At 49.4% G+C, this 15,267-nt stretch overlaps 3 protein-coding genes across 4 annotated transcripts; 2 read left to right on the top strand and 1 right to left on the bottom strand.

Moving 5' to 3' along the window:
• Window positions 1-332: 332 nt before the first annotated feature.
• On the top strand, window positions 333-8,167 carry LOC120893683 (transcription initiation factor TFIID subunit 1). Its single transcript, XM_040295704.1, is given in 5 exon segments — window positions 333-1,028; window positions 1,030-3,727; window positions 3,801-6,141; window positions 6,849-7,316; window positions 7,491-8,167. Coding segments are annotated over 5 exon segments (6,477 nt in total). The 5' UTR covers window positions 333-657; the 3' UTR covers window positions 8,090-8,167.
• A 50-nt stretch (window positions 8,168-8,217) lies between these two features.
• Window positions 8,218-8,947, bottom strand: LOC120893684 (probable peptidyl-tRNA hydrolase 2). The gene is made up of 2 exons (XM_040295705.1): window positions 8,720-8,947; window positions 8,218-8,642 (listed from the first exon to the last, which is right to left on the bottom strand). The coding sequence occupies exons 1-2, from the start codon at window positions 8,864-8,866 to the stop codon at window positions 8,271-8,273; spliced, it is 519 nt and encodes a 172-aa protein (XP_040151639.1). The 5' UTR covers window positions 8,867-8,947; the 3' UTR covers window positions 8,218-8,270.
• A 1,725-nt stretch (window positions 8,948-10,672) lies between these two features.
• On the top strand, window positions 10,673-14,582 carry LOC120895336 (endoplasmic reticulum mannosyl-oligosaccharide 1,2-alpha-mannosidase). 2 transcript variants are annotated; one of them, XM_040298611.1, is made up of 6 exons: window positions 10,674-11,191; window positions 11,283-11,450; window positions 11,631-11,855; window positions 12,009-12,536; window positions 12,603-12,790; window positions 12,865-14,582. In XM_040298611.1, exons 1-6 carry the CDS (start codon window positions 11,096-11,098, stop codon window positions 13,511-13,513), a joined length of 1,854 nt encoding a protein of 617 aa, XP_040154545.1. In that variant the 5' UTR covers window positions 10,674-11,095; the 3' UTR covers window positions 13,514-14,582. The 2 variants fall into 2 exon arrangements, with proteins under 2 accessions (XP_040154546.1, XP_040154545.1); XM_040298612.1 differs by lacking the exon at window positions 11,631-11,855 and having other exon boundaries at window positions 10,673-11,191.
• The last annotated feature ends 685 nt before the right edge of the window (window positions 14,583-15,267 follow it).

The following is a 15,267-nucleotide window of genomic DNA, read 5'->3' on the forward strand; positions in this document are numbered from 1 at the left end:
AAGGGCTCTCAGATGTGCAACTGTGTTTAACGAACTTTTGAGTACTTGTCACTAGCAAAAATGAAATTTATACTAAAGTTGTTGAAGCAAATTGGACTGATTTGACAGTTGTTCAGCCAAATTTAGAAAACCACGTACATATCTCCAAATCCGACAAAAATCGAGAACCGCGTATTTCGGGAACATACTGTATTTGTACGGTTTCCGATCATTATACCTCACCAAGATGTATAGAGCATGCTGTGATACCTAAATGACATGACAACGTGAAAACAACCGAACTTCGGACACTTTCCCGAAGTTTGACAAGTGTTGTATGTAGTTGTGAAAATCTTCTCACTCAAAACAAGCCCGCTCGCCGCAACTCTGCATCGCGGCTAGATATTTTTACAAAAATTAAAGTGAAACTCTAAGCTCGAAACGTTGCAAATAAGTTTATTCTTTAGAATAAACGTTGCAGCAGCGAGCGCAATAGAATTGAAGCACAAAAGTGAGCAAACGAATCCAGCATAGTGAATCCCAGTTTGTTGTTTTGCACACCGCCTGCATTGTTGTGCATATGATGCCCCTCCGCGACCGGGATTACGCACGCCAGACAACATTTCTATTAACACAATAATTTTCTTGCAAGCAAATTATCCAAACGACTGCAAAACCATGAGTAACAGTAACAGCGACAACGAAAATGAGGGAGGTCTCAATTTGGCTGGCTTCCTGTTCGGGAACGTCGACGAAAATGGGCACCTGGATGGGGATTTTCTTGACGAGGAAGCAAAGCAGCAGCTGTCTTCGCTCTCCCGCATGGGTCTGTCGTCCTTTCTCGCGGACGTTCTGCAAGATGACGATGCCGATAAGCCCACTCGACGCCCGTACAGCGATAGTGACGATTCTTCCTCGAGCGATGACGATCGGCGACGCTACGACGATGACAGTGACGGAGCGAACTACAAAATCAAAGCCGACTGTGCGGTGGATTATTCGGACATTACCGAGCTGGCGGAAGAGTCAGCAGTTCCTCCGCCGGCGGTAAAGCAAGACGGAGGAAACCGATGAAGCGAAGGAGGAGGACAAAAAGAATATCAAAGTAGAAGATGATATCGATGATATTGAAGCGGCGATACCGTGCACACGCGTCGATGCTCGAGGAACTTCTGATACGACCGCCGTGAAGGAAGAAAATGCCAGTGGGGCGGACGGTGTGGACGATAAGGATCTTATGCCCCCTCCGACGGCCCCGGTTAGTGCTGACGGTACTACCGGCACTACCGGCACCTCTACCACTGCCGCAACCACGGACGACGCTTCGAAGGATAAACCGAAAAAGCTAGAAACCCCGCTAGCCGCAATGTTACCGTCCAAGTATCAAAACGTAGACGTGCGCGAGTTCTTCCCCGACTTTCGACCGGACAAGGTGTTGCGCTTCTCGCGCCTTTTCGGGCCGGGCAAAATTTCCAGCCTACCGCAGATTTGGCGCAGCGTAAGGCGACGACGGAACAAAAAGTCTCAATCGTCCTCCAGGAAACCGCGCGACGGTTCCGATTCGACGTCGGACTCGGACGAACCGAGACGTCGGCAGTACTTCACGCCGACCTACGCATCGCTCCCGCCGAAGGACATGTGGGCGTCGGATGAAGAGTTGCGCTTCACGAGCCGCGAAGCGGACGAGGAGAAGGAAATCAAGGATAAAGAGTCGGACAGCAAGGGCGACTCGAAGCCTAAGGTGGCCGACTGGCGCTACGGACCGGCGCAAAAGTGGTACGACATGTTGGATGTACCGGATACGGGTGAAGATTTTAACTATGGCTTTAAGCAAGCGGATCCGGCAAAGCTCGAAGCGCTGCCTTCGGTAACGTCCGTCACCGACAACAAAGCGTTCCCGGACGACGCGTTTCTGATGGTGTCGCAGCTGCACTGGGAGGACGACGTGGTGTGGGACGGGAACGACATCAAGCACAAGGTGCTGCAGAAGCTGAACTCGAAGGTGAATGCGGCCGGCTGGTTGCCGTCGAGCGGTTCACGCACCGCCGGAGCATTCAGTCAGCCGGGAAAGACGCTGCCAGCATCACCCGCCAGCACGGGCTCGAAAGGGTCGAGCGGTAGCAAGATGAGCAAAACGCAAATGATCATCAATGCGGCCCAGAAGGCACAGGAAGAAAACGAGGACGCCTGGTACAGCATCTTCCCGGTGGAGAACGACGAGCTCGTGTACGACAAGTGGGAGGATGACGTGATTTGGGACGCGGAAGCAGTGACCAAGATCCCGAAACCGAAGGTCCTGACGCTGGATGCAAACGACGAGAACATTATTCTCTGCATTCCGGACGATATCGATCCGTCGAAGATCGTGCGCAACACCGGGCCACAGCCGAAGGTGAAGATCCCCCATCCGCACGTGAAGAAATCAAAGATCCTGCTCGGCAAAGCGGGCGTCATTAACGTGCTGGCGGAGGACACGCCGCCACCGCCGCCCAAGAGCCCCGATCGCGATCCGTACAACATTTCCAACGACGTGTTCTACATGGCCAAATCGACGGAGGCGACGCTCAAGATCAAGGTCGGCGGTGGCAACCTGCTGCAGCACTCGACACCGACCGTAGAGCTGCGGGCACCGTTCGTACCGACGCACATGGGACCGATGAAGCTGCGCATGTTCCACCGGCCGCCAATGAAAAAGTACTCGTACGGTTCGCTCGCCTCCAGCAATCCGCAACCGGTGCTGCCGCTGCAGAAGCACATCAAGAAGAAGGCCAAGCAGCGAGAGCTGGAGCGTATTGCGTCGGGCGGTGGCGATGTGTTCTTCATGCGCACCCCGGAAGATCTTACCGGCCGGGATGGCGAGCTGATCTTGATCGAGTTTTGCGAGGAACATCCGCCGCTGATGAATCAGGTCGGCATGGCATCGAAGATAAAGAACTTTTACAAGCGCAAAATGGGCAAGGATCCCGGACCGCCCGAGTTCCGCTTCGGCGAGACGCACTACGCCCACACGTCACCCTTCCTGGGCATTCTTCACCACGGGCAGTGCATTCAGGCGATCGAGAACAACATGTACCGGGCGCCAATCTATCCGCACACGATACAGGAAACAGACTTTCTCGTGATTCGTACCCGCAACAATTACTTCGTGCGCGAGATGGACGCCCTGTTCACGGCCGGCCAGGAGTGCCCGCTGTACGAGGTGCCCGGACCGAACTCGAAGCGTGCGAACAATTTCGTGCGTGACTTTCTGCAGGTGTTCATTTACCGGCTGTTCTGGAAGAGCAGGGACAACCCGCGCAAGATCCGGATGGACGACATCAAGAAAGCGTTCCCGGCGCACTCGGAGAGCAGCATTCGCAAGCGGCTGAAGCTGTGTGCGGATTTCAAGCGCACCGGCATGGATTCGAACTTTTGGGTCATTAAGCCCGAGTTCCGGCTGCCGTCGGAGGAGGAGATACGTGCGATGGTTTCGCCGGAACAGTGCTGCGCGTACTTTAGCATGATCGCAGCCGAGCAGCGGCTGAAGGATGCGGGCTACGGCGAGAAGTTTATCTTCGCCCAGCAGGAGGACGATGACGAGGAGATGCAGCTGAAGATGGACGATGAGGTGAAGGTAGCTCCGTGGAATACGACCCGCGCCTACATACAGGCAATGCGGGGGAAGTGTATCCTGCAGCTGAACGGACCGGCCGACCCGACCGGCTGCGGGGAAGGGTTTTCCTACGTGCGAATGCCCAACAAACCAACCGTGAGTGTACTGTTTGCTTGTGGCCGGTGGGATCTTTGCGCCATGCTTATTTAACAATCTCATTCTATTGCAGCAACAAAACAAAGAGGAAACGGAAAGCCAACCAAAGCGTACCGTCACCGGTACGGATGCCGATTTGCGGCGATTGTCGCTAAACAACGCTAAAGCACTGCTGCGCAAGTTCCAGGTGCCGGAGGAGGAAATCAAGAAGCTGTCCCGCTGGGAAGTTATCGACGTCGTGCGCACGCTTTCGACCGAGAAGGCCAAGGCGGGCGAGGAAGGCATGGACAAGTTCTCGCGTGGCAACCGGTTCTCGATCGCCGAGCACCAGGAGCGCTACAAGGAGGAATGCCAGCGCATCTTCGATCTGCAGAACCGTGTGCTAGCCTCGTCCGAGGTGCTGTCCACGGACGAGGGCGAATCGACCGCGTCGGAGGAGTCCGATCTGGAGGAGCTGGGCAAGAATCTGGAGAACATGCTGGCGAACAAGAAAACGTCCACCCAGCTGTCGCTCGAGCGCGAGGAACAGGAGCGGCAAGAGCTGCTGCGAAAGATCATGGAAGAGCAGGGTGGTTCGGGGCAGAAGAAGAAAAAGGACGACGAAGGCATGAAGGACGAGCAGCAGTCGAGCACGGCGAAGATTTTGAAAATCACGCGCACCTTCAAGAATGCCGAGGGGCGCGAGTACACCCGCGTGGAGCTGGTGCGGCGCAGTCCCGTGATTGATGCGTACGTGAAAATACGCACCACCAAGGATGAAGCGTTTATTCGCCAGTTTGCCACACTCGACGAAGCCCTGAAGGAGGAGATGAAGCGCGAGAAACGACGAATCCAGGAGCAGCTGCGGCGTATCAAGCGGAACCAGCAAAAGATCGGCATGCAAATGCAGAATCCGCACAGTTCGGTCGGTACGCCCATCAGCCTGGGGGATCGGGAAACGAACACGCCGAAACCGTTTGCCAACCGCATGCTCGACATATCCGGGCGCAGTCTGGACGGTTCCGGGGCGGGGCCTTCCGGTGCGGGCGCAGCAGGCACCCCGGGAGCGGGCAAGGAGCACAGCCCTTCGTCGTCGTCGCGCCGAAAGGCAAAGATCAAGCCGGACCTGAAGCTCAAGTGTGGCGCCTGCGGTCAGGTCGGCCACATGCGTACCAACAAAGCGTGTCCACAGTATTCGGGCATTTTGGCAACGCCTTCGCTGAACGTTGCCATGACGGAGGAGCAGGAGGAGGAGATCGAGAAGGAGCTGAACGCTGACGACGAGGGCGACCTGGTGAACGTCGACGGCACGAAGGTGAAGCTCAGCAGTAAGCTGCTGAAACGCCACGAAGACGTGAAGCGCCGAACGCTGCTACTGAAGGTTCCGAAGGAGGCGGTCGGTAAGAAGCGCCGCCGGGTCGGGGGCGATTCACACTGCGACTATCTGCAGCGGCACAACAAAACCACGAATCGCCAGCGCACCGATCCGGTGGTGGTGTTTTCGTCCGTGCTGGAGCAGGTGCTGAACGAATTGCGCGATATGCAGGACGTGCAACCGTTCCTGTTTCCGGTCAATGCGAAGCAGGTGGTCGACTATCACAAGATCGTGCAGCGACCGATGGATCTGCAGACGATACGCGACAACGTGCGGCAGAAGAAGTACCAAACGCGCGACGAGTTCCTCATGGACATCAACCAGATCGTCGAGAATTCGGCTCTGTACAATGGGGCGAAAAGTTCGCTCACGGTCGCGGCCCAGCGCCTGCTCGAGCGGTGTAAGGAGAGCATACAGGAGCGGGAAGAGCGGCTGACGCGGCTCGAGAAAAGCATCAATCCACTGCTGGACGATGACGACCAGGTCGCACTGTCCTACATTCTGGGCGAGTACGTCAATGGACAGCTGAAATCGATGCCGGAAAGCTGGCCGTTCCTGAAACCGGTCAACAAGCGGCTGGTGAAGGATTACTACACCATCATCCGCCGACCGATGGATCTGGAGAAGGTGTCGAAGAAGGTCGCTTCGCACAAATACCACTCGAGGATCGATTTTCTCGCCGACCTGCATCTGATTGCGGACAACAGCGAGCAGTACAATGGTGCCGAGGCAAACTTTACTAAGCAGGCCCGCCAGATGGTGGAAGCCGCCCGGCAGGCGCTGGACGCGATGGAGCACAGCGTGGCCCATTTGGAGAGGAACATTGCCCTGGTGCAGGAACGGGCGCGCAATGAGGACGATGACATGGACTGGGAGGATGATGAGCAGGAGTCGAAGGGCGATGCAGCCGGTGGTTCTCGCGACACTACGCCCGACCTGGAAGACGGCGGTAACGATAGCAACCCCGACAGACCACCCTCTTCAACCGATGCATCGAAGGCAGCGCGGGCAGAGGCGAAGCGTGCTCGAGCTCGTCAACGCAAAGCCGCCAAGGACGATGGTAAGTACGGTGCACATGTGCGTGTGTGTGTATGTTTTTCTTTCACATTATTTCATCGCTACCTTTATGTATATATGTGTCAGTGTGTGAATGTTTTGTGTGTCGATCGTGTACTATTACATCATTACTAATAATAACAAGTGCATCTTTGAAGATCTGTAATCGTCCCCGGCTTCGGCTGGAAGTGTTCGTGTACATAAAACATAACCGTTTGCTGCTTCGTTTGAAATTAACCGATATTTCATCCACTAATATATTTATCAAAGAATCTATTCATCGATGTCGACCTTCTTCTGTACATTCATACCAGAAGGACTACTGATCATAAATCATATTATTAAATCGAACCGTTGCTATCCGATTGAAGAAAAAAAAACAATGGAAACTGTTCATTTCGTCTTGCAGTTGTGCGATGGCAAGACCCCTCAAATTGTTTTTCATTATTGTTATTAATATTTCAATGTGCATTTGTGAAATGAAACACCTTGTATGCGCCTAACTATCGTTCGCTTCTGCTTGCTGTGTTTCATCGTCCTTGCCTTTCGGCCCATAATCCCAGCGTAACTAAATGCAACCAAACTCACGTTTTTGTGTCTATCGAGTTTTAAAATGTAATCTCTTCATTCACGAGCCCCAACGCGGCCATTTGCTGAGGTGTACAACCACTTAAAGGCATCACTTTTTCCCCCTTTCTGTAAATGTGATAGATTTTGCCCGCCGACCATACGGTACGGCCTATTCCGAGTCGGCAATGCCTTTCCCAATCGTTCGACCGAATGCCATTCCTTCATATAACCGCCCTGGGCCGAAGCTCGGTTCGAATGTGGCCGGAATGGCAGGTTTTGTGGGCAACACGGAGGCACCGCGTGCAATTTCCCGTAGCAGCAGTAGCACAGTGCCCGAGAGCTCGCAGATGATGCATCCTAACGTAGCTGCTTCGGCATACGAAATGAACTGGATGAATCTGGGTGCGGACAACTATGACGAAATGCCAGGACCTTCTTCCGGGTACGGTAGTTTCCCGAACCAGTACGGAAATGAGTACGGCGGTGGCGATGCCATTTCGGCCGGGTTTAACGAATCGCAGTCTTCGCTACTTCCGGATAGCTTTGGCTATGACGCACGAAACCAATCCACCTTCCAACCCATTCGGTTGGCCACTGCACAAAAACGAGGTAAGTTGTCAAAGTTGCTATACTTTGGCGCGAGAGGCAATGAAAGCAATGATGTTATAGACACGGTTTACACAGACACGGAAGGGAAATTGTTCGTAGCGTTTGGTTGTGAGTTTGAATTTGATCATAACGGCGGGTTTCTAACCATTTCCATTTCGTTCCCACACCACGCAGCAGGTCATCAATATTCAACGGATGATGAAGAGTTTGAGGAAGTGGGCACAAGCGATAATGAAGGCGTCTCTGTAACGCTGGAGCAGTCGAACACGACCTCCAGTATGATGCCTCCGCAAAGCGAGGACGACAGCCAGCAAGCAGCAGAGGCGATGGTTCAGCTCAGCAGTGCACAGTACTACAACTCGGCCCAGGATGAATCCATGGAGATCGACCCCAACTACGATCCGAGTGATTTCTTAGGCATGTCCAGCCGGCAGCAGACAGGTGACTCAGGACGCAACGACGCAGGCATTCAACAATCTTCGGAAGCAAGCTATTCCGTGGATCAGAACGCTCCTAGCAGCGAATACTCTCAAGAAGCTGGCAGACAGGAAGCCAACGACCAGCAGCAGCAGCAGCAATTTCAGTATCAACCCGACCCGACTGTTCAGTCGATGGACAATCCATCCCAGCCACCTGCTGCCCTTCCGACGCTGCAAACGCTACACTCGGATCTGGCCATTTCCGACAGCGATGATGAGAAGACCAACTTGCAGATGGATGAGGTGCGAGACGATAACGATGATAACGATGAGGGTGGTGATCTTTGGTTCTAAATGCGGATATGTTATGTTTAGGTGGATATATAGTGAAGTACAGAAATAAAACCTGCAAACAAAATGCAAAATCGACAATCATTGGGTTTCGGATATTGCTTGCGCGATCGAAACGATGACTCCATCCGTTTGTGTTTGGGTGGCTTCTTAAAAGCAAACTGTATTGAGGGAACGACAGCTCTTACAGCAACTTTAAATGACCGGTCACACTGTCCACGGCCACGTTTGGGGCTGGTCCAACGGCTAGCACGGTTTTAGTGTTCGGTTCAATCTGCGTACGCCCAGCGTCGCGTATTAGGCAGCAATTGAGCTTGTTCGCTTTCGCCGTACGGTAAATTTCCATCATGGCCTCTTCGGTTTCCACCTTCAGTGCGATTTTGGCCTGCCCACCGTTCTGCCACTTTCGGATCGCTGCCGGCGTGTTCCGCACTCCACTCTCGTACGCTCCAACGGCTGCATGGCCACACTGTGCCGCTATCTTGCCTTTGCCCATCTTCAGGTCATTCCGCACGACGAGAACCATTTTGTACTCTCCACCCATGTCGGCGAAAATCTACAATCGCAACATGATTTCACAATTTACGTACTATTTTACCTATTCCCCGGGGCTACCCGGCGTTCATAGTTTACCTTGTCGGTTCCCTCGTTTTTGGTATCTTGCTTTTCCGCCGAAGCTGACCTGCTATCATCCAGAGGAGACCGTCTTGCGACGACATATCCCACCGCAAACGATACAATAGTAGCGGATATGCCTACAATCACACTTGTGTCTATCATTCTGCGAAGAAAATTTACCGGCTTCACACAGAAAGTGCACGCGGAATGTGAAATTCGTTTGTTTTGCTCGATGACATTTAATCCGTTGGCCGGTGTGAAGCAGAGTGACCAGAAATACCGATTTATCTGTATTCCTACCGATTTTTGATATGCCGACCGATTCACAGATGAGCTTAAAACTACCCTTAAAACTACCGATTTTTCATTTATCCTACCGAAAATCACAGATATTTTCGTAATACTAAACAAAAAGTCATATAACCATTTCCCAAATCACTTAATGAATAAAACTCAATATGGTAATCACTAGCAACCAGAACCAGAAGTTCAACAGAGACAACTAAGGTCCGTGTCTGCACCTCATGAAGTCGAACGCGCTGATAAAATTTTATATGCAATTTGACAGATATGTGACCCGGCGCTCTAGCAGCAATAGAACCCGACATCGAACTTGAAAAATGTATAGGACTTCACATGTTCGATTTATGGGTTATCACATCGAACATGTAAAATCCCATATATTTTTCATGTTCGATGTCGCGTTCGAGCGTCCCAATCATTTGTTGGGTTAAATTCCCTGGTACAATTTTCAGATCGACACTTCAGAAAGGCCTCATGTGACCGATATGAACCAAATCTAAACTATCTCTTTAAATAAATGAAAGATGTTATTTTCTCGTGCTGCTCTTCATGGGACAGATTAGCTTCCATCTCCGACACCCCCCCCCCCCGCTCAACACTTCAAAGCCTACCGAAAACTACCCATGTGCCACAAATCCATTAAACGACCACTAAACGGCTTCTAAACGACTCAAGCTCTCTACCTAAACGGAATATAGAAAGACTTCGTTTAGCAGACGGCAAACGACTCATGCATTCTAAAAATAGCAAAAAAGCTGGTAGCGCTATCTGTTGGTGGGATACCCCAACCAGTTGAGCTTCATCGCTTGGAGGAGAGCTTTCTCATTTCCTCTGTACTGTTGTATGGTTCCGCACTGAAGTTATGCATCGCTAGAACTAGAACGGCGATACGCTTGTTTTAATACTAAACTCCAACGGAAACCACCAGCACTGAAGCAAGTGAGATTTGAGTAATGGTCGTTGGTGTTGATACCCACGTATCTGACCACATGACCATTCATATAGATTTTTGCTCAGAAAGTTAGAAGGCTATATAGGTCATGATAAGATGAAACTTGTCGAAACACATTGCAAGAAAAGGATAGCAATATAATGATGAGTTGTAATACGCCATCTATTGATCAAACCAATGAAGCTGTGGAGTTTTCATTTTTTTTTCTATGGATATTCAATTTTCCAGTCGTTTAAGCTTAATCTGTGGCGCTTGGGATCAATCTAAACAATCCAGCGAAAATCAAATGACAGCACGTACGATAAAATCATATACAATGGAGCACTGCTGCGGCCCTAAGCGGTCGCGTGGAGCCTCGAGAAAAAGAACTTGCCACCACTGAGAAAAAAAAATGTCTTAGTCATTCTTTGGCTTAGAATTTCAATTTTCAGATCAATATTTCAGAAAAATCTTCATTTGTGTAACTGCTGAACCAAATCTAATCCATATCCTAAATAAAGGATGCATATTCTCGTGAGATGGAACATTCATTTTGCGCATAAGCACCCCCCCCCCCCCCATTCCATCCCGCTTAACACTTCTTTCGCATTTAGTTCTTTTAAGTTTCGAGTTTTAATCTACCGAAAACTACCGATAAAATTTTGGAGAGCCTACCGAAAACCGCCAAAATAATCTGGCCACACTGCATCAAACATCAAACAAAACGTCATCAATCTGTATTTGTTGACGTTTTTCATCAGCAGCCACCGCAGTGGATATAAATAACATTTACTCGATTTGGTTTAATTGGTAATGAAAAGAAAAACCCATCGTCGAATTTAATGTAGCGTCCGTGCTGCGGTCTGTTCCCTTGACCAGCAACCCACCAACCGGCTGCGGTTGAGCGGTTGTAGTTCCGGCGTGATAAAAGTAGTGCTCCCCCCGCGAATCCCTTGCATCTGTCCCATTCCTCCGATTGCAGGCCCCATTGTTCGTTGTGGAAGAAAATCACGATGAGCTGGTTTGCGCCACGATAGATAAAACGAGTGTTTGCTGCATCGACTGAAACTTTACCATCGCCAGCACAGCAAATCGGGAGCACGGCTCTTTTCGCTCGCATTTGCCCCTTTCCCCCCGATAGAAGTACAGCGGGAACGATGGACGCCAAAATAGAACATGTATCGGTCATTCTTCCCGTCAGCAACGATCCATTGATAGTTGGCAATGTTAGCTCTAGGAAAAGCTTAAAACGGGTGAGTAGTCAACATGCAACATGCTCGATAGGGAGAGCACATGGTCACTGAACAAAATGTCCTTTTTTGTTTTCGCTTTTCCGCGTTGCAGCACTGGAATCAGCTGTCCAGGTTCCAGAAGAATTTAGCGTGCATTTTATTAGCCGGCATGTGCATTTTTTACGTCATATTTTTCGTGCTACCGTTCAACGATCCGTCCCGCAGCTCCGAGGTGATCGATCCGATGGAGCACATACAGATAGCACCATTCAAGGAACGGGTAATATACATGCTTTGATGTTGACACTATCCCTGTGATACCAAATGTCTTAAAATGTCCTTTTTCGTTTGTCACATTGTCTCTCCCTGCTTTGAATTTCCGCGTGTTTGCAACTGTGCTACTTATGCCGCTTTTGTTTCTTGTGCAACTGCCCGGTTATGGTGTCGGTACGAATTGTAGCATGAGCGATTAGCTTCCCCCGTCGTGAAAGAGATCAAGCTCACCGACAGTCTGGCAAATCCTCCGACGGAAGAGGCACTTGCAAAGCCGGTAGCCCAACAGGCAGAAGCAAACCTTATGCAGCTAGAGGTTGTCCACCAGGAACCGAAAGAGATTGTTGACAACGAGGAAAACGTATTAGAGGAAAATCGACGTGCGCCGCTCGCTGGTGCTAAAGACTTTAAGGTATGTGATGTGCTTACGGTAGTGCGGGTGTTGTGTACAGTCTGGCATGCTCTTGTGATACCATTGCTGTCGTCAGTTCCTTGATGTTGTTTGTATTGTGTGTAGAAATTATACTCAGAAGGTTGCTACATTACTTCACACTTCACATTTTAGGGCCCAACAAACGACAGACAGCGGGCCGTGGTTGATGCCGTACTGCATTCCTGGAAAGGGTACAAGGAGTACGCCTGGGGGCACGATAATTTAAAGCCCATCTCGATGGGGTACTCCGACTGGTTTGGGCTCGGCCTTACTCTGGTCGATTCCCTCGATACGCTCTACATTATGGATTTGCAGGACGAGTACGATGAGGCGCGGGCGTGGGTCGAGAAGTACTTAAAGTTTGACATTAACCGTGAAGTCAATTTGTTTGAAGTAACCATCCGTGTCGTTGGTGGGCTGTTAAGTGCGTACCATCTGAGCGGTGATCGTATGTTTCTCGACAAGGCCATCGATCTCGGCAATCGGTTGTTGCCGTGCTTCGATTCGCCGTCGGGCATTCCGTTTTCGGACGTGAACATTGGATCGCTTGCCGCACATGCGCCTAAATGGTCGCCAGACAGTTCCACGAGCGAGGTAACGACCATCCAGCTGGAATTCCGCGACTTGTCCCGTGCCTCCCAGAATCCCGTCTTCGAAAAGGTTTGTAAAGTTTGGAGTAATGTTCAAAATGAAGAAATGTATTATCACGCCGGAATATGTTTACAGGTGGCATCGAGAGTGAATCTTAAAATACACGAGCTAGATAAAAACGAAGGTTTGGTGCCTATCTTCATCAACGCTAACACAGGACAGTTTCGCAATTTTGCAACGGTTTCGTTGGGAGCGCGCGCCGACTCGTACTACGAGTATCTGCTGAAACAGTGGCTTCAGACGGGCAAAAAGGCCGATGACTAGTGAGTGTCCAACGGATGAGATACAGTGTCGTGCACTGCTTTAACCTTTTTCGTATAAACATTTCTAATTTCAGTCTTATCGAAGACTATCAAAAGTCGATGCGAGGCGTTCTGAATCAGCTCGTGCGAACAACTCCGAACGAAAAGCACGTCTACATCGGCGAATTGCTCAATGGGAAGGACTTCAAGCCCAAGATGGACCATCTAACGTGTTACCTTCCCGGCACGCTGCTGCTCGGCTACAAGAACGGAATGCCAAAGACGCATCTGCGACTGGCAACCGATCTGCTGGAAACGTGCTATCAAACGTACATGAAGCAACCGACCCAGCTAGCACCGGAAATATCGTACTTCAACGTGAACGGCGAATCCGAGACGGACATCTATGTGAAGACGAACGATGCGCACAATCTGCTGCGACCGGAGTTTGTCGAAAGTCTGTACTATTTCTACGCCATCACTGGTAACCGAACGTATCAGGACATGGGTTGGACGATCTTTGAAGCGTTCAATCGCTACACGAAGGTAAAGAACGGCTACACTTCTATCGGTAACGTGAAAAACCCGCTCAACACGCGGCCCCGTGATATGATGGAAAGCTTCTGGCTGGGCGAAACGCTCAAGTACTTCTACCTGCTGTTCAGCGACGATCGGAACGAGATCGATCTCGACAAGTACGTGTTCAATTCCGAGGCTCATTTGCTTCCGATAAGGGACGATTAATGGGCACGAAGCGACCGCTTACCGGTACAGTGGTAAACACGAGGTCGAGTTTTATCTATTTTTAACTAAGTTTACAAAAATGTCGCTGACAGACGGCGTTGTACGGCGATCAGTAAAGGGACAGCCTTCGCGAAAGAGTAAAACAGACTTCCCGAAGCAAACGATATTTATTAGTTAGTGAAAGATCTACATTGCGATCCCTTTCGATACGTACTAGCAAAATGGGCGGGATTAAGTGTAAGTTTTGATTCTGTGTGTTGATATCCCCAGGCAAAGGATAGCACCTAACGAACTGCGGACGATTGAGAAGATCGATTGAGCGCTGTTGCTGACAGCTATTTCTGTGTAAATAAGTGTACGAGGATTTTAGATATCGAAACTAGCGTTTCCTACGGCTGTAGTAGCCAAAGGGTCCTTGATCCTTGATTGAATGTTACCAAAAATGCAGCCGGCGGCGATTAGAGCTACGCCGATTTGTACGCCTTGCACATACGAGAACACATTCCCGAGCACGTTTCTTTTTTCTTTCTGTTTCTCCAATTATTTCAAAACGTTTCCTCTCAACACCCGCACGCCCTTCTGTCTCCACTATTAGTCGTCCCGGTTTTTCCTCTTTCCTAGGGTTTCCAATAAGGGGGAAAAGTAATGATAATATACTAGCGAATGGAAGTGGCGTACCAGCGCCAATTTCACGTCGTAAAATAATCGAAGGATTTAAAAACAAAAACAAAATACTAGAGCTAGTGATAGGAATGATTCGGTTGATGATTCCTTACTCTCTTTCGTGTACACTGTTTTCTAGTCCCTCGGTGGTAATGTAGCAAAAGAAAGTTAAACTCAATGAAGAACCGAAAGCGGGAAGAGATAGAATGGATTCGGTCGAGACTTAGACACACAAATACAAACTCTTATAGATGGTTAAATGATACAATCATGATTTTTTCCTTAAGATTAGCGGTTAAATATTATCTACTGTCTTAAATTAATGGTCTTGATCAGAATTTTAGAAAATGCGAATGAGTAAGAAAATGGATCGGAATAAACAATCGATATGACCTGAGAATAAACACATGAAGGAAGCATTATTATACGAATGTGGAATGAGAAATCTCTGTCCCTTTTTCTTCTTCTGTTTTCGAGGTCGATTGACGGTTCGGTACTGAAGTCCAGCTTCCTGGGCCCTTCGGTACTAGTCCGCTATTGTGTTGGTGAGAACACAACCTCTGTTATTTTTGGACGGCATTAAAAGCCATAGATCGTATTTCTCTATGTTGTGAATGTTCTACATTCTCTGTTCTATATTCTATGTTCTGTATGTTCCCTGAAGTTTTGTTTATGTTGTCTATTTATGTTGTTAGATTAAGTTGTCTGTGTATTTAGGTCACGTAGTTCGAGTGGGACGTTTCAGAAGAATATTCGATTGGTTTTTATAAATTGTATCACATTTTTCATTTTCATTTTGTTTTTCGTCTTCCAGGCGTTGATAAAATTTTTTTGTTGATTTCTAATTGTTCTTTTCGTTCCATTCTTTCTTTGTAAATTTGTGGCATGTGAAGACTCTGTGGCTCGCTGTGTCATCTACGTTACCAATTTCATAGGTCACTCCATCTGTGAGCTTCATTTTGTGTAGCCTGAAATTTCCATAGTCGTGTCCCGCTATTAATCTATTTAGTCTTTTTTATATTTTTTGCTGGAATTTTTAGCTTGTGGTGCCACATTTTTTTTTATAGAGCTTTGGTATCTGGCAAACTTTT

The sequence above is a fragment of the Anopheles arabiensis genome, chromosome 2 (genome assembly GCF_016920715.1).
Source record: "Anopheles arabiensis isolate DONGOLA chromosome 2, AaraD3, whole genome shotgun sequence".
Classification (NCBI taxonomy): Eukaryota; Metazoa; Arthropoda; class Insecta; order Diptera; family Culicidae; genus Anopheles; species Anopheles arabiensis.